General features: G+C 46.6%; 1 protein-coding gene across 1 annotated transcript in view; it reads right to left on the bottom strand.

Annotated features, from left to right (window-relative positions):
* Nucleotides 1-7,260: 7,260 nt before the first annotated feature.
* The window catches only part of LOC149362862 (neprilysin-1-like), a 28,254-nt gene continuing 11,949 nt past the window's right edge, over nucleotides 7,261-23,565 (bottom strand). The window contains exons 11-17 of the mRNA XM_089569834.1: nucleotides 21,024-21,075; nucleotides 20,305-20,372; nucleotides 19,199-19,329; nucleotides 16,315-16,380; nucleotides 15,558-15,665; nucleotides 12,245-12,321; nucleotides 7,261-7,556 (exon numbers count right to left, since the gene is read on the bottom strand). Coding sequence (XP_089425960.1) covers nucleotides 7,457-7,556; nucleotides 12,245-12,321; nucleotides 15,558-15,665; nucleotides 16,315-16,380; nucleotides 19,199-19,329; nucleotides 20,305-20,372; nucleotides 21,024-21,075 — 602 coding nt within the window. The 3' untranslated portion in view covers nucleotides 7,261-7,456. The remainder of the gene's footprint in view (nucleotides 7,557-12,244; nucleotides 12,322-15,557; nucleotides 15,666-16,314; nucleotides 16,381-19,198; nucleotides 19,330-20,304; nucleotides 20,373-21,023; nucleotides 21,076-23,565) is intronic.

Genomic DNA, 23,565 nt, shown 5'->3' with positions numbered 1-23,565 from the left:
CTCGCAGCTCCTCAAAGGTGTGATGTAATCCCAGGGCCATGAGTTTTTTTGTAGACGTGTTGCGTGGTAGTCGGAGCGCGGTCTTATACGCTTTGCGTAGCAAGGCATCCGCTTGTTGTATTTCGTTTTTGTTGAGGCACTGGTAGGGTAGGCTGTACGTATTTGGACTAACTACTAAGCTTCTGACTAGTTTTAGTGTGTCCTCTTCACGCATGCCATGTCACCTGTTGGTGATGCGGGTGATCATGCGTGCGACTTGTAGCGTTGTTGCTTTGAGCAGGGTAAAAGTGTCAGTACTGTGCATGTTGGATTGAGCGGTTTCTTGTGTATGCAACGAAGTAATTGCAACTGATAAGAACAACGAAATCTGTCTGTGTAAACAGTTTTTTAGAGCGACCCACCAATTTGTTTAAGCAGTTATGAGCAAAAAAAAAGGCTATTCGCGTTCCGCACAAGAATGAGTTTGTGCAGCAAATGAAGGCTTGCTGAAAAAAAAAATTGGCCACAGTTACGCTACTTCCTAATGCAAAATTTTAGCGCAGCTCATCAGCTGTGTCAGCTTTTCGATTGATTGAGGCAAAGAATTTGAGCAAGACATGTATGTACAATTACAGACTTGTTATTTTTCACACATATTCCTTCTTCAAGGAACACTCCACTAACAGTTCTTGATTGTCATGAAGAAAGCTTTGTGGACGGAGAAATAGATGGATATATGCTCGACTTGCTGCACCAATGCCTGGTTCCCAAAGACGAGGTCTGCGCAAGTGTTTCGGGAGGTAGGTAGGTAGGAAAGACTTTAATTGCTCTAGAAAGGTGCTAGTAGCAGACGAGAAAGAAGAGGTGTCACAGCTGCCGGAGCCATTACGAACGAGAAGAACGGGATGTTCTCCCGCATAAGTGGTAAGAAATTCCCGCTTGTCTTTACATCTGCATTAAAGTCCCCACCCACTCTGCCATCCTGGCAGGTGGCAACGTTTCTGGCAGGACGCTGTCAATGCCAAAGCATGTAGTGCACATCTTTTATTGCCGTCATGTAGCTTAAAGCATGATTGAGGTGTTCACTCTTCCAAGAGGGCAGTTATGCGCCTTCCCTCTGGTTCAGGTGTCCACCGAGATGTGCGAGACATTTCGTTTCTGCGCATTTCCTTTCCTCAAAATCATTTTACAAATTTTACCCTCTGCTTTCCAAGCCCCCGCCCTATTGGTTTCGCAGCCGCGGGAGACAGGTACTGTGCATTTCCTTTCTTCAAAAAAAAAAAAAAAATACCGAAGACACTTTGGAAATTATAAAGTGTGTTTGACGAAATCCTTGTGTTCAACCCACTGCCGCTTCCCCGAACGGCTTGGCGCGGAATCACTGGGCCGCTTCAGAGCCATGCGTCTCACTCACTCGAGTGCAACGAGACGTCTGGCGAAGGAGCGGCGGTGTAGCTGCCACCGCCGACGCGCGCGCGCTCGTTCTACAGCTACTGTTTAACGTCACGGTTGCTATGCACAGCTACGCCCCCCACCGGCGCGACGGTTGCTAAGGAGGGGAGGAGGTTTCGCTTTTGCTTTCTCCTTTCCAAGCTCCCGCTTCATTGCTTTCGCAGCTTAAAGAGTGTCCACTGCTGGTTAAAACGGACAACGGTGACGGCGACGCCGCGAAACGCAGTAACGGGCGCCTAAGAGCTGCGCTCTAAAGGAAGCCTCAGAAAAAAAATACCCGCAATATAGAACTTTTCCCTCAGTAACTCGACTTCTTCCCCAACTTCAGATCAAGAAAGAAATCGCGCCATTAATACCCGCCCATGTTCCGAAAAAATCGAACCTAAAATGAAGATCATTATTTATCATGATTCCTTTTCCTGAGCAGCTGACAGCGTTTTCTTTTGTTCAAAAACCCGACAGACTATAGAAGAAGTTTGGTTTGGTTTGAAGGATTTAACTTCAAAAAGTGACTCAGAGAATGACGGACGCCGTAGCGGAGGGCTTCGGATGATTTCAACTGCCTAGGGTTCTTTAGCTTGGACGGATATAGCGCAGTACACGGGCTTCTAGCTCTACGCCCACATCGGAATACCAAAGCAGCGGCGAGGATAGTACCCGCGAGTTTCGGGTCAGCAGAAGAGCTCCATAGCCACTGAGCCACCGCAGCGGCTTAGCAAAAGTGGCAGCCCCGAAAAAATAAGCCGAAGAACGGCAAAGAGGAGCATTGATAAATCATAACAGCGCTAAGGAGTAAGTTAAGAGAACAGGTGTTAATATATCTTTAATAAGTGTAAGTTGCATCTTCCAGGTTGCGTAATTTTTTTTAAAATGGCAGACTATATAAATTAGCTAACACGCCGGAGCCGCATTCAGAAGAGAGCCCCCGGTCGCGTTCTGGCCGAGCATAGCGTAGTGCAGGTGTTCCGTGGCAATGTAGTGGTTGTAACGCGGATCGCATTGCTTAGCAAAGTTGTCCGTGAGCAAATTAATTGCCAGAACGCAAGGTCCTCTGTAACTCGGTGAACTCGGTGGCCCGCGCAGGCGGCTCAGGTCTGCCCGTTCCCTGAGTGTGTCAGAAGAGCTGGCCGTGAAGTACACAACGGGATCGATCGTCGAGTTCCCTAGCCCGTCGTATGCGAAATGTGACACGCAGGAGGACGCTGCGGAGCTGTCATTCCTACAGATACCCCGAAGCGTACACGCAGTGTAGAAGCGTGTTTTGTATATACGGCGTCCAATGGTTACGGCACGCGTTCTCAAATATATATAACCTTGACTATACTGCGGTGCCAAGTCTTCCACAATGCACAACTGGTCAAGAGCTACCCATGGCGCATTTAGCGCGTACCGCCGCATTGTCAGCAGGACACTGTCGGTCACACGAGAGCAGAAACCAGGTGACGAAACTGGACCGGAAGGGTACAGAGGGTACCTTCTGATAAAGAAGTAGTTCACAGCGAGAGCGACTCTGTCCACGACTGCTTCGTACTCAAGTTCGGGTCTCAACACAACGGAAACAATATGATCCATGCCGTAACGGTTGAAGGACTGTCGAAGTTTGTTTAAAAGGAGCGCGAGCACATCAGGGTCGTTGCTCGAACCACAACCTGATTTCGGCTTAATCCAGTCAACAGTTATCCCGTTCAAACGGTAATCACGCATCGCGTTAATCACGCTCAGCATCAGCCGGTCCATCGTAGCACTGTCCCGACCCAGCCTCGAAAAATGCGGGGCATCATGCTCGAAGCCGCCCAAGGCCAAAAGTATCTTAACTCGAGAAAATCCAAGCCTGTCTGTGATGTTCCGCAGTTGGTGTAGGCCGTGCTGGTGGTCGAAGCTGGGCGCCCGGCTGGTCAGCAATCCGTCGTCGATTCCCACCGACCAATAGATGACGTGAGGGCAGAGGGAAAACGGCAACGTCTCGAACAAGAAGTGCCACCGGGTGGCGCTTCTTATCACCTCCTGGCTAGTGTAGGCGCAGAAAAAGGGCATGGTGGTCGCATTTGAGCCCGTGCCATTGTAGTGAGGGCCTATTTGTAATGTTACAGGGGGCGATGTGATGATGCCTGGGTGCAGACAGTGGCTTGGCACCCCGCCCCAGACATCGGTGGTGGTCTGTGGTGGTGTCATCGTTGTTGATGTGGAGAGGTACGTTGGCACGTTAGATGAAGACACTGGAAGCGTTGTCAAAGGTGATGTCACCGTTGTGGATGGCGAAATATACGTTGGCACCCGAGAGGATGACACCCTGAGCGTTGGCGCTGTGGGTGGAGAAGGAGGGTCGGTTGCCAACGTAATTGTTGAAGGTGGAAGCGATGGTGTAAATGCCGTCACCGTTAATGAAGCTGTGGTACCTGCCGTGCCAAATGTTGACGCCGGTACTGACTGTGAGGGATATGTTGGCAATGTGAGCATCTGTCCACCACCAGGCGGTATGGCTCCGCTGGTGTGGACCAGGTAAGGGACCAGCAGTAGCCACGTAGAAAACACGAGAGGGAAGCACACAGCGGCGCACACCACCCAGGCTTGCATGCACAAGCGCTCGTCCTGAGCGGTCTCTTCATTGCGGTCCTGAAACCGGACCTCTGGAGATGTCGCTGTTTCTTCAGGACTACTGGGAGGGGGAGCCACGGGCGGCTGCATTATGACCACAATGTCTGGATCTTCTGGTGATGCTCCAGGGTGCAGTGTAGCCGCCGGCACTCTGGCAAGCTGATACACGGGGACGTGAGCACTGAGGTCATCAAAACTCGGCCGCTTCTCAAAGGCCGCTGGGAACTCATTCTTGTTAGTGAGAATCGTCGGAGGTACCCTTGGTTGCAATAGAAGTCCTTGCTAGCAAAATAATCGAACAGCTGTCGGCTTTTTCAACGTCTTCTTTGTTCGCCACCATTCTCTGGCGCGAGGAGCTTCTGCTTCTTCATATTTTTCTCATTCCTCTTTTTCAATACTCTTCGTTGTTAACCAATTTTAGAGGAATATTTGTCTCTCGAATAACATACCCATTAGTATGCATTATTTAAGCTCTCATTTTGTGAATACTTTTGGAACAGTCAAATTTTCGGCCAGTCTTCTGTAATGTAAATTACCTATCCTACGGATGAATCCTTGAATGTTAGCTTGCAACTAGACCGTTAACGGACACGTCATGTATACACCAACGCCTCAACAGGTGAGTGTAACCCAAAAGCAGCCCCAGAACCCGCCAAAAAGCACACCCTCAGTCATCATTACTGTGATCAATCTAACTACACCCACTGGAAGACAAAGGCCTCTCTCATATCTTTCCAATAAATCCTGTCCTGTGCCAGCGGCGGCCACCGTATGCCTAGCAACTTCCCAATCTCGCGTGCCCATGTGAATTTCTGCTGCCCCCTGCTACGCTTGCCTTCTCTTGGTGTCCGCTCCGTTACCCTTAAGGACCAGCGGTCATCTTGTCGTCGCATTCCACTCATTGCCCAAGCCCAACCCTTTCTCTTGATTTCGCCTAGGATGTCATCAAGCCGGATTTGTTCCCTAACCCACTCTGTCCGCTTCCGGTCGCTTATCGTTGCACGTATAAATTTTCTTCCAACAGCTCCTTGCGTTGTAGTTAACTTGATCTGAACCCTTTTCCATACCCAGCATCTGCGGACATGACCATTTTTCAGCGCGAAACCCTTTATGAGAGCAAATTTTTCGTATAATGTAAGATTTCCCAGTAACAATAATTATAACCACAGATCACTCGATTCAGTCTTGTGTTTTTTTTTTCTTTTAACGTTCTTGCTGCCATCAAACGCGTTCCCCATTGGCTTCGTGAGGCAGTCTGAACTGTCCATGCGGTCGATAGAAACTCTTTAAAATAGCTTCAATGCTTCCGTCACAGACTCTAACATTTTGCCAATTTTCAAAATTTTTGGCCGAGAATTCTAGACATGAGCTAGCCTTCACGAAGATACACCTGCTTCCTTTTCTCTTGAGGGATATTGACAAAGTGCCATTGATGATCTGAGAGAACATGCCAAATGCGCTCCACCACATTCCTATTCTTCCAGTTATTTCGCCGTCGTGATTCGGATCTGCGGTCACTACCACGTAGACGTGTTCCCTTACCACTTCATGCATCTCGTTATCGATTGTAAACTGCTGTTCTCTTCCAGGTCTTTTGAACACAAAAACACATCGTTGCCCAAGTACAAGAGATTAGCAAAAATGCAAGAGGCCATGACTAAACAACCAATCCAACCACTCCAAGCCCAACAGACGACCACACTGGCTAATTATGGGGCCGTTCAAGAAGAATTAAATTCGAAATTCCACGTAATCACTCAATGGGTGCGAAAACGCAAGGGAATCACTGACTTACCTCCACCTAAAAGTGCACCGAAGGTCAGCTAGCATTATAGATCTCAGCGAGTGCAGATCAGTGACGAGCAATGCTGATGGCCACCTCGCCTAATGGGCAGCAAGGCACTTGAAAGAGCGGCAGTGGAACTGTCGCTCCTTCGAGACGAAAAGCCGTTCCCGCAGAAGAACTTGGCGGTTGGTTAGTTCGTAATTCATTCTTTAATGATGAGAGGTGGTGTTATTAGGAAGACCACAGGGAGGGGACCAAACAGTGAAGAAAAACGCTTCTAACAACAGTTTATTTTTCGCTCTAGGGGTGGTATTTATAGGCATCACACAACATGCGCGCAAGGGGGCGCCGCAAGCCATAAACGTGATATCGTCATGGCTCACATTCATGGCCCGTGGCGTTAGACGGGTGAGCAGATCTCAAGAAATCGAATGAGAATTCACAAACCACCGAAAAATTTCTATTCGGCGAGACTAAACTATTACAAGGGCAGCAGAAAGCGGTATCCACCACCGGACAACTCCCTTAGCAGAGAGGATTCTGTCGCGTGGAGGCAGCTACAAACGGGCTCGTACCCGAACCTACACGTACTAAACAAAATGTATCCCACACAATACACTCACAAATGTCCTTGGTGCCAAGAACCACCCACGCTGTACCACATAACGTGGGCATGCCAGAGGATAAGCGTGGTACCCGTTATAACAAACCGGAATGCGGAGCAATGGGAGGAAGTGCTTTCCAGCGATCGCCAAGTCGACCAAGAAGGTCTTATTCGGCGAGCACAACTGGCAGCAGCTTCCATCGGAGCCCTGGACTAAGGGAAACCTACCTTTGTACACGTATATGGCCGAAGCCATCTGAAAGCCGCAGAAGAAAAGCAAATCTAGAGCTTAATAAAGTTTTTCACTCACTCACTCACTCTACGCTAGCAAAACCCGTAATTTACAAGAACAATGCACATGGATCTTCAAAGGAGTCATGCAATGTGAATTTTTTGAAGGTGGCCGCTCTGGTTCCCTGTAGATAAAACGAAAGCTCATGGGGCTTTTTTTCTCAATATTCGCCGATAAACACTGCGTAAGTTTTTTAGCTTTCAAACCTTTCGGCCACCACCGTTTAAGTGAACACACCTAGCATCACGCAGGTGTTTTCAGTTATGTGATTAGAAGATACATCAGGACGAAAGTGTGTCATCGGAAGCTAAATTCGCTGATTGGCTGGAGGGAAGTGACGTCACCAGACAGGATCATTTCCATCGGCTGGAAGGAAGTGACGTAGCCATAGCGGGAGCGACGTCACCACGCCGGAATTGACGTCACTTCAGTTGAAGGCACCAACAGCTTCTAATGTTATCGCGTTTGCAACGTTAATTAGATGTCCCTCTGAATTTTTTATTTGTATCGGGGTTTATGCTGTAAGTCTCACGGTGTTCACAACATAGCGCATGTCGCCAGGTCTTCGGAAGGAAAACACACAGGATAAGTATGGTTCGTGCTCAGGCTTTAATACACAAAGTAGGCACTGAATGCTCCCCGTCCGCGTAAGCTATGTATAAGCTAAAAAACAAAAAACTGCCTCCGATCAGCCTGTTTGTATTGCTATTCTAACGTAGCGAGCGCCACCTGGTTGCGTGTCGGGAAGCTACCAGACGAGACATTTCTGGTCGGGGCTCATTAAGGTTCCCGTCTTGCAGCCGAATGCGTTCGAGAACCTCTCGAAGTTCATCAGGGGAATCAGAGTCCTGCGGAAAAGAAAGCGGGAGAGTTCAGGGCATGATTCTATGAAGGAGTGAATGAATGAACAAACGAATAAATGAATAAACAAACGCGAGAACGAATAAGCTTCGACTTGGTAAACAGCAGCGGTTGTTTTGAGTGCGCACGGAGGCGTGACGTTCGCCTGTCGCCATACGTTCCAGCAAGAGAACACAAGTTATAACGAGAGCCCGCTATTCTTGATACGGAAAGTAAATGCCTGCTCTCCCGTTATCCAAATCAGCGCGTGCAAAAGTTGAAGGCAAGTCTGTCAGTCATCTCAAAGGGCTCTGAGAACAGGCCCAGAGTATGCCATTAAAGAAACTAGCTTTCGTTTTTGATAAACACTATTCAGGATATCGTGGCCTGCAAAAACTGGCGCCAAGTACTGTGTAGTGTACCACTAGAAACGTTGCGATATACCAGGTGTTTCAGGGAAAAGACTAATTATCAAAAATGGGTGTTTGGAGCCAGAAATATGGATTTTAGCGCAGTATTACCCGTGCTAGTGGACACAACAAAACCGGCGAATCATCTTAGTAGTTAGCTGAATGACTAATTTTTAATAACTAACTTTTTCACTATTAGAGTCAGGCACCCAGTTGCAATTAGATTTTTAGCCGGTTGTTAGTAAAAGCCATATCAGTTTTTAGAATATAAAAATCTAGATTACCCCTGGCGCTGGGGCTCGACAAAGTTTGGCTTTCTTGACTAGTTAAGTACACTGGAAAAGGTTGCTTTGCTTGCACGCTTTTCGAAAGCGCATGTGTTTTGGCACGATGTAGTCATATTTTGTTGAGCAAAAGTGCTAAAGATAATTGCGTTTTCGAAATTCTAGAGTCTGATATGGCTATTACTAATGACTGGCTGCAAATCTTTAATTGCAACCACTTGCCTACCTGTGATAGTTAAAAATTTAATTTTCAAAAACTAGTTAACCGACTTACTACCTAAGGCAATTCATCGGCTTGCCGGTGTCCGCCAACGCTGGTAATACTAGGCCGCAAAAGCCATAATTTTATCAGAAAAACTTGTTTTTCAAAATTTTTACTGAAAACTTTTGAAGAACCCGGTATAGCCTAGGGAACAAAATATGCAGAAACACTGTCAGTACTTTAAGACAGTCCACGTTGCTCCTTGAGAATGCGGGAAAAGTAGTTCAGATTAATTTTATATTCTCTAATACTGCGGCTTCCGTAGATTACATTTTTCCGACATTTTCCAATTCGAGCTCTTTAGAGAACCGGCAAAAGCTTAACCCGAAATAATCTGACGAATTTCATTTGAGCGGAGGCACGCTTGTGCGCTTCGTACAATCGTCAGGACACCACCGACAACGCTGCTTCAGTTTGTCTTAATATTGTTACGCGGCGGCCAGCCGAAGTGTGACGAAGACGAAGCTGGCAGTGGCGCGGGACGGAACGCCCGCGCTAGGCCAGCGGCCATTAAATCATCTCATAGCCATGGTTCACCACGTCTCATTCTTCGGCTGGCCGCCGCGTAACATTTGGTGTGAGGTGCTGGGGTCCCTTCATCGCCATCCTGGTCACGGAGCTTCGGCGTCCTGGGCCTGCCGTGGACGTCGGCCGTGAGTACCTGGTCAGCGCCGCACGACCGTGCCCCAGCCCGCCAGACCTGAACCGACCTCGACGCTCACCCCAGCCCCGTCCCCCGCCCGGACCACACTACACGACGACCCAAGACCCGACGGACCCAAGACCCGACGGACCCAAGACCCCACCGACCCAAGACCCCACCGACCCAAGACCCCACTGACCCAAACGTGAAGACACCGTCCCCCTGCCTCTGCCGTTCGGTGCGTCCAGAGACCTCGGCCGTCAGCTCCTGCCACCCTACGGCCCGGACGCTTCGTGGACCGGGACTCATTCTCTCATCTTTCTCATCGTGGCGGCCAGCACTGCACCATCTTCTACATATTGTTCGATCCTTCACTCAAGACCATCGCCATTTTGCCGTCTCTTCGTCACCGATCGGGACGATCGCTCGGAGGCCCCGGGTAGTGTGACGAAGACGAAGCTGGCAGTGGCGCGGGACGGAGCGCCCGCGCTAGGCCAGCGGCCATTAAATCATCTCATAGCCATGGTTCACCACGTCTCATTCTTCGGCTGGCCGCCGCGTAACAATATATACAACTTATTTTCTGTATCTACGTTCCATAGCCAGCGTACTGAACGAAACCGCCAGTATCTTCATACTGCGTGTACGCCACCCAGTTAGCAACGCTTCTCGCTGCAGCCGCTTGAGTATGCATTCGTATGGACGGCGTTCTGCACAAGACCTACTGAACTACACACCTGCACACATGGCGTGGTCCTATGGAGCAACGTGCGCCAACTTTCGTTAGCTTTTTGCCCTTTGAGGGCGCTCGGTTGCCCTGTTCGTCTGCTATTATCATCATCATCGTTTGCAATTTTGTGCGTGCTATTTAATACATTTGTTTTGTCTTTCTGTGCTAACTTAACATCAGCAATAAAAATAGCCATAATAACGACTTTTTCCCCTCTAAAAGAGCATAAAAAACATATTCCATTTTGTCCGCTTTCTTCTCGTCGGCACCACCATGCCTAGCATAGATAAATGGATAGTAATAATTACGTGGACAAATTATAAAACTGCTCTGTTTGAAATAAAATGATGGAGGACGCCATTTTCTTAACAGGTATATACAAGCGCCATGCCGCCCGTAATGTTTCTATCCTAGCGGCAAAAGGCATGAACTAGAACATGCGCGCTGGAGCAGGACCATTTGTGCAGGTCTGTAGTTCAGTAGGTCTTGGTTCTGCATGCGGCGACCGAGGTGGTTGGGGCTGCATGGCGTTATGCCGCTGAGCACGTACTATCGTGAAAAGTGACTGACCCTCTAATCAAAGTTCCGAATTGTGCCGCACTGAATGAGGGCGCCACCTGACGACACACTCCTGCTGTCGAGACATGCGCAGTGTGCCGGTCTCGACACCAGGAGTGTGTCGTCAGGTGGCGCCCTCATGCAGTGCGGCACAATCCGGAACTTGGATGAGGGGGTCATTCACTTTTGACACCGATAGTACGTGTTCGCCGGTTCCAACTCACCTTCATAGGTTACGAGAAAGCACTTGACTCAGTCGAAACCTCAGCACTACTGCAGAAATTGCGCAACGAGGGTGTAGAAGAGTCATATGCAAAAGGTACTGGAAAATATCTGCAGTGGTTGCACAGCGACTACAGTCCTTCAGTGATACAATACGGATAAGGAAAGGTGTCAGGCAAAGAGACGTTATCTCTCCAGGTAGGTGGCTGTAGCTGGTACAGGGTAGGGTTAATTGGAAGGATTTGATTGAGCAGTTCGTTGAGCAGCTACTCAATCAGCTTCTCAGCTGACCATCTGACCAGCTGCTCAACCAACTGGCCAAACATGGCTAATGGATAGAGCTCTCCGTCAGGCGAAGGCCCGTGAACTCGAGGAAACGTAGGACCATACCATTCAGTCAACCTTCTGTTTTCTTTTATTGCGTTAGCAATACTACTGTAGGTTTCGTCTCGTCGCGTAGCCCCGGTCGGTATTTCTTAACCCTTCAACCGCCAAATGAATTATCAAAAAACATACCAAAATCGCCATTTTTTTTTAAATAGTCATAATTTTTCCCATGCAATTTTGACTCTGAAAATATATAACTTCAATGGTTTTTGGTTGCAAGTAACGCAAAAATCTAAAACAAAAAGCTGATTTTGAGGGCGGCTTTTCCTCGGTACATGCGTTAGTAGTGGGTAACGAGGTACAGAAATGCGCTGTATTTATTCGGTCCGATGCGCTGTAACACACTGTCAAGTGCATGGACGTTACTTCGAATTAACACAAGGTTTAGCCATTAGAAATTAACGTGCACTACCCAGCGTGCCACAATCGACATCATCGCAGTTGCTCCTGTCATCTGAAGCCATCTCCAGCTCGCAGACGAAGTAAGAGCCACTGTCGGAAACAAATTCTAGATTGTCAGCAACGCTGCTGTCAAAACTGCACAAACAAGTAGCTCTTCTCTGGATATTGACTTCTTGTGTGACGCCGTTACGAAATGAATGTTGTCGGGCTTTAAACCCTCGCTAAAGGCTCGAAACGCATTTTTTTCATGGACAACTACCGCCCTTTAGTGTTGAAAATTCCAAGATACGCAATTACCGGCTGTAACTCGTTTTTTTTTTGGCGGTGGGAGCAGCGCAGCATCGCGGCGGACGAGCCCGACTCGTCATTGGTGATATTGGTACAACCTCCGAAGACGAGTACAGCACGGTGTTAAACAACGTTAAAATAAAGTTGTTTCTCTTCTTCCTCCCTCGACTGACCCCTCTAAGAGTTATTCACGAATCTGTCCCTACGTAGCAGCCTCAAGGGAAACAACGGTGCCAGCAAACATACGCGGGCCGAGTTGTTGAAGCGGGACTTTTCCAAACTGCCCTCATATTGGTCACCGCGCTTTACACCGCCTAAACCTGTGCTGCAAACGCACACCTTAATCTGGGAGAAGTCCGCCTCTCACAAGGGCCGTCACCGTGAGCTTGTGCGCTAATCGCAACTGTGGTGAGCACTGACCCCTTGTACGATCCTATACGTAAAGGGCACGTTGTATGGTCCTGCACTGGTGTTCATGTCCATGTGTCACTTAGCGGCGTTCCTCCCTACCTGAAGCGGTTGGGCGCCTGCTCCCTCGGGCGCAGGAAATGGTAAATGGAATGCTTGCGCGTTACTTCACACCTGGACTGCGGGCACAAAGAAAACGAAAGAAAACACCACAAAGTTATTATGCATGATTCGAAACCCTTCCTGTTTTGTGCGAGCACAGGATGAACTCATCAAAAATTCGAAGGTATAGGGTGCCTAGCTAACTACACAGCACGGAGAAAGGTTTCTAGAGTAAGTGTTATCTGAGAGGAAAATAAAAATGTCAGAAAAAAATTGGCCGATTATGTTGCCCTCATGGGGTGAAGAAAGGATAGGGTTATTTGTACCTCCCCTATATCTCTATTAAGCGGCCACTAGAATATGAAAACCGATCAAACCCACTCTAATCCCAGGACCACCCAAAAAGACTTGACCGTTTGTATACCACCAACATTTGTTTACCGGTACAAATAGGTTGAACTATAGGTCTAAAGAGGGTTGAAGTAACAACATGACTATCCGTTGAGCTCACAGCGATCATCGCCTTTTGACAACGGTAGCGTTATGTAGGACTTTCTAATAGGCTTACAGCGCCACCTCCGTCGGGCATTCTGACCCCAAAGTTCTCGAGAGTCATGTGACCCGGCGGAGAAGGTGCAGGCTAGCGAGAATCAAAACAGAGAAACGATATAGAACACATTCCGGGCCCAGTCCGTCTACTTGCTCCCTATGGTCACGTGGTTTGGGCAGGCTTTGGAATGAACATTCTCACTGCACTGGGGTTCTCATAAGTTCTCGTTGACACCCCTGCGCTCAAAAGAAGGAGAGAAATTATGGAAGTATTTTTTTTTTATCTGGACAGTTACCCATTTTCTTCTTCCTGAGAAACGCGCCGACATTAGCTGCTCCGCGCGCCAAATTGTGGCGGTGGTGTACGGGGCTCTTAGAATCGATATACATGATATTCAATACAGGCTGTTCAGAGTTAGGTTTGAGAATACTTTAAAAACGAAGCAACGAGTAATACACGAAAGCCGATGTAAGTTGTGCTAGAAGGCGGACGCATAGAAAGATCATAAAAGACACCTTCAATCTTTTAACTTACTAAAATTAATTGACAGATTAGCTAGTCCCAGCAGTTACAGCTTAAGTTTATATTTGAAACCAAAGAGTGTTCGATGATATTTTTTTTTAATGGAATTTTGGCCAGTTGGTAAGTTATATTTCTCCCATGATCATGTTTTCTAGTGCCAGCCCCTTCCAAAATCATGAGGATATTTGCACATGGTAAAATACTCGCTACACACCAGTGTTATAAACATTCGCCTCCAAATCTCCCATTCTGTGCACTAAGGCTTATGATGTGGTGAGAACGGGCTCAAAAGTGCTTCTGTTGTGACGCAGATGGTCTGTATCGCATCTCGTCTACCAACCACGTAGACCAGCATATGAATCTGATCTGTTTCCTTCTTGATATCAGTTACAGAAACCGAAGAATTGCCGTAAGCAACGGCGTCGTCACACTAGGGACGAATCTCGCGCCTATCTTTACTGCCTTGCAGGTGTAATGACAAAGATTACGTTGGATATTTGAAGGCGAATATTTCCGAACTCGTATTTACCACGAGAATTTTGCCAAGAGCAAATGTCTGGGTATATGACCCTCTCTAAGTTTCTAATAAAAGCATCCGCGCTAAGTTCTGGAAAGAAAACGTTTATAAAGCGATTTTAGTGAAGTAGAGAACTGACCACGGAAGTGACCCACTTTGCGTCCATCTCGTTGAATAAGACACGCCCAAAAACGTATTTCTCTTCTAGTTAATCGCTTGTATATAAAAATATATCTAAATACTAATTCTGAACTGATTAGGGACCCAAAGAGCTGCATGGCTTGCCCTAATAACCGCTAACGCCGAAGGTCTATTTCTGGACGAGATTCCGCGGGAACTGCTGCATATTGGGAAAGAAAGCCTGATGTTTCTTGTAAATCGTGCATCGTGGTGCACGTGGTGCATTTCTTGTAAACCCAGCTCACTCTTATGCGCTTTGCCTCTCTACCAAGTGGCACTCCGTCCTAGATGAGCAAATTGCGAATACGTAAGAATTTATTTATGAATATAGGTTCGCGCACTCACAGAGGGCGCTACGAGCGCTGATTTCTATCTGGGTTGATGCTCAACAAAATTTTCTGTTGAAAGCTAGCGTTCGTGAGGCATGTGCTTCTGTCTTTGTCCGGCGTGTTTGCGCTAAGCTATTTTTCAAGTCCAAAATTCTTGGACATCGATTTTAATTGTGAGGCAGCTGTGGAACATTGTAAGGTAATGTAACGAAAATATTGAAGGCATAATGATACATACTTCCGATGCGTAGCAAAAATTTTTCTTTTAAATTGTGTCCATCGCTCGTATTGAGTAGTTAAGACTGTCATTGGAAACCAATCGGGAGCGTTTTTCTCGACAGCAAGAGCGTTAAGAGCAATAAAATCCAAGCCTGCCGAGCAGAGATCTGCAAATGTATTGACTGTTATAGTGGAATCTTACGACACATAAAAAATGTCTGCTCCTAAACAACCTCCCGTTAAAAAATGCGCCCGTCCAGAATTTATGGGTATGCACACGTGACCAAATGGCACAACATTATGCACTTAGCCAGTGTAAGCATGTAAACAATCCACGAGGTATGTTTAGTAATTTTTGCATCTTAGGCTGTTCCATTTTTAATTGACGCAAACACTTCCTAATTAATATGGCCTCTTTTCTCAGGAGCGCGCCATCTTCTGAAGCAGTTCCTTTTCACACTGATGCATAGTCTCTGTGTGACATCGTGTACGAGAATTAGGGCGGTGGCTGCTGACAAAAACAACGGCCCAATGCACTGTGTGTTTTGCCTGGGCACGAACCATGAACCATTCAGATGATCCTTCATTTAAAAAAAAAGAAAAACTTAAAATGCCGATAGCGCGAGGTCCGGGCTGCAGGAGTGGGCGAACCGAAACTGCCGCTCTCGTTTCTCTGCTGAAGAGCATCGAGAAATAAAGAGCGTCACCGAATGTATCGAAACCTTCCATGCGGCTCGCGAAGAGGTAAGTTTAAATTTTCTCTCGAATGGAATATCTCTCATTTCCATTGATTAATGATAAAGCTAGAGTTGAGGAGAGAAAACTTATTCAAGCCACTTCATTTATCAGGATGCACTGGTGGACCAGAATGAATCCCGGACCCCTGGAATCGTACGGAGCTTTAAGGGCAAGGTGAGAATATCGCTGGATCGAAACCACAGTTCCGTTTTGAGTCTGCCAATGGCAATGCATCTGGCGTCGTTCTAGTACACGTACCAGGGCGTAAGCGATAAAGAAGATCTGCTCCATGCTTCGAGGCTCTGTTCCAGGTATGGTGTAGAGTGAGTAACGCTCTTCGTACTTCATCTCGTACACTCGAAACGCCTGCATTTGGTCACACAAACGAAGTGAATACGAATTAATTATTGTTTAACAAGTCTGGCAGCTGCGTTCCCCGCGCTCACTAAGTCAGGCAGTCATCATCACCATCATTATCATCAGCCTGACTACGCCCACTGCAGGGCAAACGCCTCTCTCATGTCTCTCCAATTAACCGTCTCCTTTGCCAGTTACGGCCATCATATCTCCGCAAACTTCTTAATCCCATCCGCTCACCTAACATTCTGCTGCCCTCTGCTACGTTCACCTGCTCTTGGAGTCCCCTCCGTTACCCTTAAGGACCACCGGTTATCTTGCCTTAGCATTACATGCCCTGCCCAAGCTCATTTCTTCCTCTTGATTTCGACTAGGATGTCATTAACCCGCGTTTGTTCCCTCACCCACTCAGCCCGCTTCCTATCTCGTAACGTTACACCTATCATTTTTCTTTCCATAGCTCACTGCGTTGTCCTTAACTTAAGCTGAACCCTCTTTGTTAGCCTCCATGTTTCTGCCCCATAGGTGAGTACCGGTAAGATACAGCTGTTGCAGACTTTTCTTCTGAGGGATAATGGCAAACTGCCGTTCATGATCTGAGAGAACCTGCCATATGCGCTCCATCCCATTCGTATTCTTCTAGTTATTTCACTTGTACCTTAAAGGCCAGTCTGATGCCCGCATTGTCGGATACGCCGGTCTCCCTGGTGGCGTTTATGTCGAGCTGAAAGAGAAAGGGAGGTAGAAGAATATCAGCTTAACATGAAGGTTTCTGCTGGACAGCGCTTTTCACTGCAATGCCAAAGTATGTGTTATTCTCTGAGAAGCCCAGCCTAACGCTAAGCGTTTGATCAGGAAGCTCTAAAGGCTTCATCTGCGTTGACACGAACGTTAGTGAGCGTTTAGTTGGAATGCGTTCTATGTTCTGGATGTACGATGCAATTAGTTGCTGATGTACAAATAATAGGATGCCGTTTAAACGTCTCACAAAAGCACGACAACGTTCGTTACAGATTGTGTTGCATACGATGCGCTCAATGATAAAAACTGTGAGGATACTTTGGCAACTACAGTGTTGAGAGGCGAAAGCCGACGACACTATGTCGTGACGATTTCCGGTGGGTGTGACGTCACATCGTTCCCGTTGCTATATTGATACCCAAATTATGCATCTTTCGGGGACCTTAAGTGTTAAAACGCCTAATTACACATTTTTTCATCTAATTTGACACAAATCCGACGTTTTTCTGATCATTCTGTGACAATTTTCGCTCTGCCAAGACGACTTCTGGTTGATGTGACTTCACACCATTCCCGTGGCTATATCGGCGTCCGCGCTATTTCGAAGCAATTTCAACATTCTTGCCTATAATTAACTAATTACTCTACAGTCATCAATCTCGGCTTCTATGTTCATTTTTTCGTTCTCTAGCTGCAGCAACAATTGATTTTCTTCTATAGTTTTTAGTTCCCGAGTTAAACGCCTGTGAGTGACACCCTATGTTATCGGACGGACGACAGTGTGAGCCATTAAAGGCTTTCGCCTTAAAAGACCGTAAGGTCAGGCTGAGGTACGTGGATAACAGTACGCATGGACGAAACGGCAATAAACGACGATGCAGGCACGGCGACGACTACAATGGAACACCACTTGAGCGAACTTCACGGGATTATGAGGAATTGCTTCCTTAAGTGAAAGTTCAATTAATCGAGATGAATTAAAACGCAAGCACTCTTTCGAATTGAACTATATTGCTAGAATGTGAATGGCTCCTAGAGGCATTTATTTCACAATGCACAAGCCTCTACTGATGCACACTATTCAGCAGAGAAGGCAATGGAGAGAGGTCACCGAAAGTAAATACAAGCTACAAATTAAAAAAAAATATCTCCTATGCTTCTTGGTTTCGAAGAATGTTGGTTTCCATCATGTATATTGAAATACACGGCAGTTTTGATGAAGTGCAGTAATTTTCTGCTGTATTTTTCTGTCCACCATCGCCAACTTAGTAGACTATCATGTTCGTGTGTGCTTTTATGCACCTTTTTCGGAAATGTCGTCGAATAGATGGCAGACTTTCAAATTTTATTGATGTTATTGCTTTTGTAGCTGAACCTGTCGTTGCCTTTTCTCCGAAAGCTGGCTCTTTCTTGGTTTCTTCCCGAGGCTGAAGTGAGGTAAGCGCTCTAGCCAATACTGTCACCTGCTGATCAAGCTAGAAGCCAGCTGCATAGCCGTAGCAGACTAGAGCAGACGTAGGGCCTTAAAGCTTAGCGAGCCAAAGTATGGCGCTACGAAGTTTCACAAACTGCACAGTTTCAGAATAGCGGCGTCTGAAGTTTCGCGGGCTAAAACTGCTGCATGTCGAAATCATGCCTTCTGACCAGAAAACAGTATGTTAATCCTTCCAAATGCTTAATGCTCGCTGGACCAAAAGTTGCAGCGAGCTGAAATTCGTTTACATGGATACAACTGGCATACGGCTGCTATTTCGTTGAAGTTCGTTGAACAGAAAAAATCTGTTGAAGCGACTCTCTTTTCGGTGTTATTTTACTGGACTAGGTGAACGCTTTTTTCTCCGCTGCAGCAACCCCTACAAGCAATTCGTGTGTGAAGGTGTTTCCTTGACCTTATTTACACTAAATGCTCGGTGTGGGAAGAATAAATCAACGCTGGACGCAGACGCATGATTCGGTTTTCTTAAATCCAGAGCTTAATACAAAACAAATCAAGTGACAGGCGAATAAAGGCCTCACACATCTGAAACAGGGCGGCGGCGATTGGTTCCCAGAGGTGCAGAAATCAAGCTCCAATGTGACATCAAATTCGACGATACCCCGGTCTAATTCGCACATTGTACAACAGATAGCTGCCAGGAATTCTAGGCGGCGACAACCTCAACATGCAATAAACACATTTCGATCCCTTCGAGGTCTTGCTGAAACACACCGAAGTTTCTTTCTGTGGGACCGAGATGGCTTTACTAGCTTCCAAACAGCACAGGTAATTGGCCCAATACTGGAAATAGATGGTTTCACTCTGGTCATTTCTAGGAGCGACACCAGGCCAATATATTTCCAGCGTTGGGCCAATGAGTTGTAATGAATTAAATTACAGACGAATAAAGACCTCATACCTTTGAAACTGGACGGCGGTCGCCGGTTCCGCGAGGTTCACAAATCAAGCTCGAATGTGACATCAAAATCGACGATATCCCGGTCTAATTCGCACCTTATGCAACACACAGCTGCCAGAAATTCTCGGCGACGACAACCTCAACATGCGATAAACACATTTCGAACGCTTCAAGCTCGTGCTGAAACACCCCGAAGTTTATTTTCTGTGGGACCGAGACGGCTTTACTAGCTTCCAAACAGCACAGGTAATCGTCACAATATTGGAAGTGGATGGTGCCACTCTGGCCCTTTATAGGAGCGACATTGGCCAATATATTTCCAAAGTTGGGCCAATGAGTTGTGTTGCTGGGGAGTCGGCATGTGCCATCAATGGCTGCAACGCCAAATAACGGCTGCGGACGTACGTTCAGCCCGGTTATGGGGTTGGTGAAGGCGTCGTACTGCTCCAGAAGGCAGCGGACGCCCGGCGAGTATTTTCGTCGCGTCTCGTGAGACCACCACTCGGAGAGTTTCCCGTACTCGTCGTACAGGGATCCTGGCAGAAAGGAAAAAAAAGTATAAAAAAAAAGAAAGGAGATATGAAAAGAAAAATTAGAAGCTAGCGCGTTATAACATGCCGCAGAGAGGCGCCCATTGCAGTACGTAGGTGTTGCCTGCACCACATAAAACCTTTGAAGCCGGTCCTCCGGTAAACTAATATCCGGGCAGTGGTGAAACCACCGCTTCCGCCAGGGTCATGGCTGCTATCAAATGCTTGCAGTGTTGGCTTGCTAGCGATTGACACAAGTATAGCATATCAGGCTCATAACAAACAGCGTAAGGGCTGGGCATAGTGTTGGTGGCGCTGGCTCTCCGCTAGCCGCATCATAGCGTGACAGACACCAAAAAAATGTGAACAAAAACCGCAGGGGAACGAAGACTGCCCTGTCGGGCATGTAATTCAAGAACGTTACGAAGAAAAAAACCTTGCGGCAAACTGCGAGTGTTTTCGCACATGCTCGCTGGTACCGAAACAATGTGCCTGTCTCCAAAGGGTGCAATTTTCGACTGATCGCCTTTGAGCGGGTCTTCGAAATACCCGGAGACAAATAAAAAAACAACAGCAGTTGCTAACACTGGGCTGCGGTCAGCGGAATCCTGTATTGCTTCGCTAACCAATCGAAACATTTAACGAAATCAGCTTTTTAATGTTTGACTATATCAAACAATCCACGTATAAAAATTCTAGACCTCATAATTTTTTTCTTGTGATAAGCTTTTTGTTTAGGCAATACGACACGTTTAAGCAGTGGACTACTTTTTCTTCGTGGAGGAATTTTGTGCGCGGAGGTTGAATGTGGGCGGAGCTTCAGTGCAGACTTAAGTTGTATCCCAGTATAGTTTTGCTTCCTCCTTCACATTCCTCCGCTTTCAGTTAGACTGCATTGCACGAGGGTGCAGAAAATTAATCAATGTTCAACAAGAGGTCAGCAATAGCAGTGACATCAAGAGGCCATGATGCTTTTCTCACCTTGCTCTCCGAAGCCGTAGACTATTTGCTGCGCCAGTATAGTCCCCAGGGCGCCGAAGTTAATTGGCCTGCGTGGAATGCCACAGGGAATGTGTCCATCACTAAGATAAAATGCTATATTGTATCTCTAATATGTGAAATGAGCAGTCGCAAAAGCCATCATTTGAAGAATCGAAAAGGCAAGTGTACACTGCCAACGGTGAACAGAGGATGCAGGATCCCCAGTAAACCACAACCCGATACCTCTAGCACTTTACAGACCCAGTTGTTGAACACAGCTGCCCATCAACCTGTGGGCACTGACCGTTGTAATGAATCACTAGGTAATAAATCGCGTGACCCACCATGGCGATTTACGATATGGTGTCGCGCTGCTCAATACGAATTTGCAAAAAATGCCGAACCACATTTTGAAGGAAGCCGAAATCAGACACCCTTATGTTGAGTCTCAGCAAAATGAATTGAATAGCGGAAGGTAGCATCGAATAGGGAGCTCTGCACTATACACCCGTTACAGATCTCGGTGTATTGCTGGGAGGTAAATAAAAATATACTGGGGCTACAAACAACTTGCAGCGGCGAAGTATGAGGGGATATACTCAAGGTAAAGGGCAAAACTTAATTTTGTTTTAATTTCTTATGTTTGGTCTATCAAACTGGCAAGGATAAATTTGACAAAAAATAAACTGAAGAAAATACCACTGCGGTGCCAAGCTTACGGTGGCATGTCGACGAGAAAAAACGGGAACTGGATGTACTCGAGTGGCAGCACTGAAACAAAAAAAAAACGATAGGTTTGTACGGTTGGTGATCAGACCAGACGTTCAGGTGTTCAAAAGACAAACAAATGGAAAAGAACGTATGAAAGGACGCGCCTTCATTCATTCATTCATTCATTCATTCATTCATTCATTCATTCATTCATTCATTCATTCATTCATTCATTCATTCATTCACACTTCATTCATTCACACTTCATTCGTTGGCCAGTGCCGGCTAGTGACTGAAGTCGCTAAATGTTCGATCGCACTAGATTGCCTGATTCTCGATATAGACTTCAGGTTCGCTTTTCACCGGCGTAATCTGCTTTAATTTAATAACGTTACTTCTTCCACAGCTCAATTACTGTTTATTGCATGCGTCTGTATAATATTACACAGAGCAGGAATCGCACAGAGAGAATGGCATTTGCACACTTCGAAATGTGGAGCTTTCAGCTCAGCTAACAAGTATGCATATCAAGCGCACATTGTTGATACGTATTTCTGTACACTGTTTTGCAGGTGCAGTCTTTGTCAAAAGTAACCAGGCTGCACGGTTTACTTCTCAGTCATATAGTAAAGTTATTATGCCAGCCCTCAAGCTCTAAATTTCTCTATGGTAAGGAGAACCCCTCCCCTCATAAGTTTTTGGTCTTTAGGAAAGACCTGAGGAGTCTACCATACGAATGAGAAGCAAACCATGCAGCCTGGTTACTTTTGACAAAGACTGTACTTATTCAAAGAGGGTGTTACATTTGCAACAAAGTTTGAAAAACAACCTCAAAAAATGAAATCCGATTTACGTAGTTAGGCCATATGCGAATTTGGTGCTCTAGCAGTTGGGTTTTTTCTTCGGTTCCGGTGTTCAGATCCAGTGTTCCCGGATGACAGCTGTTCGGAGAGCGATAATGGGTTATTGCCCATATATACAGAATTAGTCATTCTCTACATTCATAGATCCCTTGGAGTCTAAATACCACTCCTAGCCAGTGCTGCCAACCCTAGGGATTTTTCCCTAGATCTAGGGAATTTGGACGTCGTTTAGGGGAAAGGGGATTTTTTGTATAATCTAGGGAAATTTCATTTGCTCGGAGAATTATTATTTTTCTCCCTCAGATTGTGAAGAAACTACAAGCTTTTCGTTGTTTTTTCTCTACAACTGACGGAGGCCCGCACAACACCGCCGCACGCACGAGTAAAGCCTGTTTCACATGCAGGTGAAAGCGCTTTGTTGCTGCTGCGAAAAAGCTGTTTAGAACCATCGAGGCGGCTCCAGCAGTCAGGGCGGCGATGTTCGAACAAGTTACAAATTTTTCGCACCGCTGCGCTGCTCAATTTTCAGTCGCTTGCGTGCATGTGAACAAGCCTTTACACTGACGTAGTCGAACGTGTATGGTCCCTGACGTGGTGAGTGGCACCCGCTGATGTGATCTGGCGCGCCACTGCCTTCCAACATGCGCGCACCTTCCTCAAGCTGTATTTGGAGCTCGCTGCACGACGTGAAATTCCTGTTTAGTAAGGATATCTGCATGTTTGTTTTGATAACTATAACAGAACAAAGGCGCCATTTTTTTTTATAAAGGAGCGCCGTGTTAGAAATCTGAGCTAGTCTAACTAAGGGAAAGACTCCCCAATCACCCGCCACGGTGGCTCAGTGGTTATGGCGCTCGGCTGCTGACCCGAAAGACGAGGCTTCGATCCCGGCCTCGGCGGTCGAATTTTGATGGAGGCAAAATTCTAGAGGCCCGTGTACTGCGCAATGTGAGTGCACATTAAAGAACACCAGGTGGTCGAAATTTCCGGATCCCTTCACTATTTCATCCCTCATAGCCTGGGTCGCTTTGGGACGTTAGACCATCCAAAATCATACAACATAATTCCCAGTTCCACCACGATGAACGAAGTGAGTTGAGGTCACAAGAGGCATACAGAAGCCAATCACTGCTTCGTTGTTTTAATTGACTCAAACTGTTACGTCAGCCACCCTCTAGAGTAATCGCAGCAAATGAACAAGCAGTCTTTATGTCGCAGTTTCCGTACACTCCTCAAGCGACCTCCAGGCATTTTGTACATGGTATCCTTCAGCTGATGTCTAAACCGACACAACATGAGGGGAAAAAATTCACTTCATTCCACATGCCTATGCATGTTTACTAATATCTTGCGCACATGAAAAAAAAGACATACGATATAGAGCCTTTAATTTGTAATTTCTAAAGAGCGCTACGGTTTATCTTGTAGCTTCATTAGAAGTTCTCCATTTTACATCCTTCATCTCATATGGACAGCTAATTTGCTTACCAACGTCTGGTAACAGGGTAGCTGCATGATAAAACTGCTACTGAACTACGCATAAATATACAATTTTACAATATACAATTGAACACTGTTTTTTGTATCTTGGGAATACTAGGGAATTTTTGGTTGCAAATGGAGGGAGAAGCGGTCTGGGGTTTGGCAACACTGCTCCTGGCGTAGTGGTGCAGCGGTCAAGCGATGC

Source organism: Amblyomma mixtum, chromosome 2 (genome assembly GCF_055824585.1).
Source record: "Amblyomma mixtum isolate Tamu chromosome 2, ASM5582458v1, whole genome shotgun sequence".
NCBI lineage: Eukaryota > Metazoa > Arthropoda > Arachnida > Ixodida > Ixodidae > Amblyomma > Amblyomma mixtum.
This window is presented reverse-complemented; position numbering and strand designations above follow the sequence as displayed.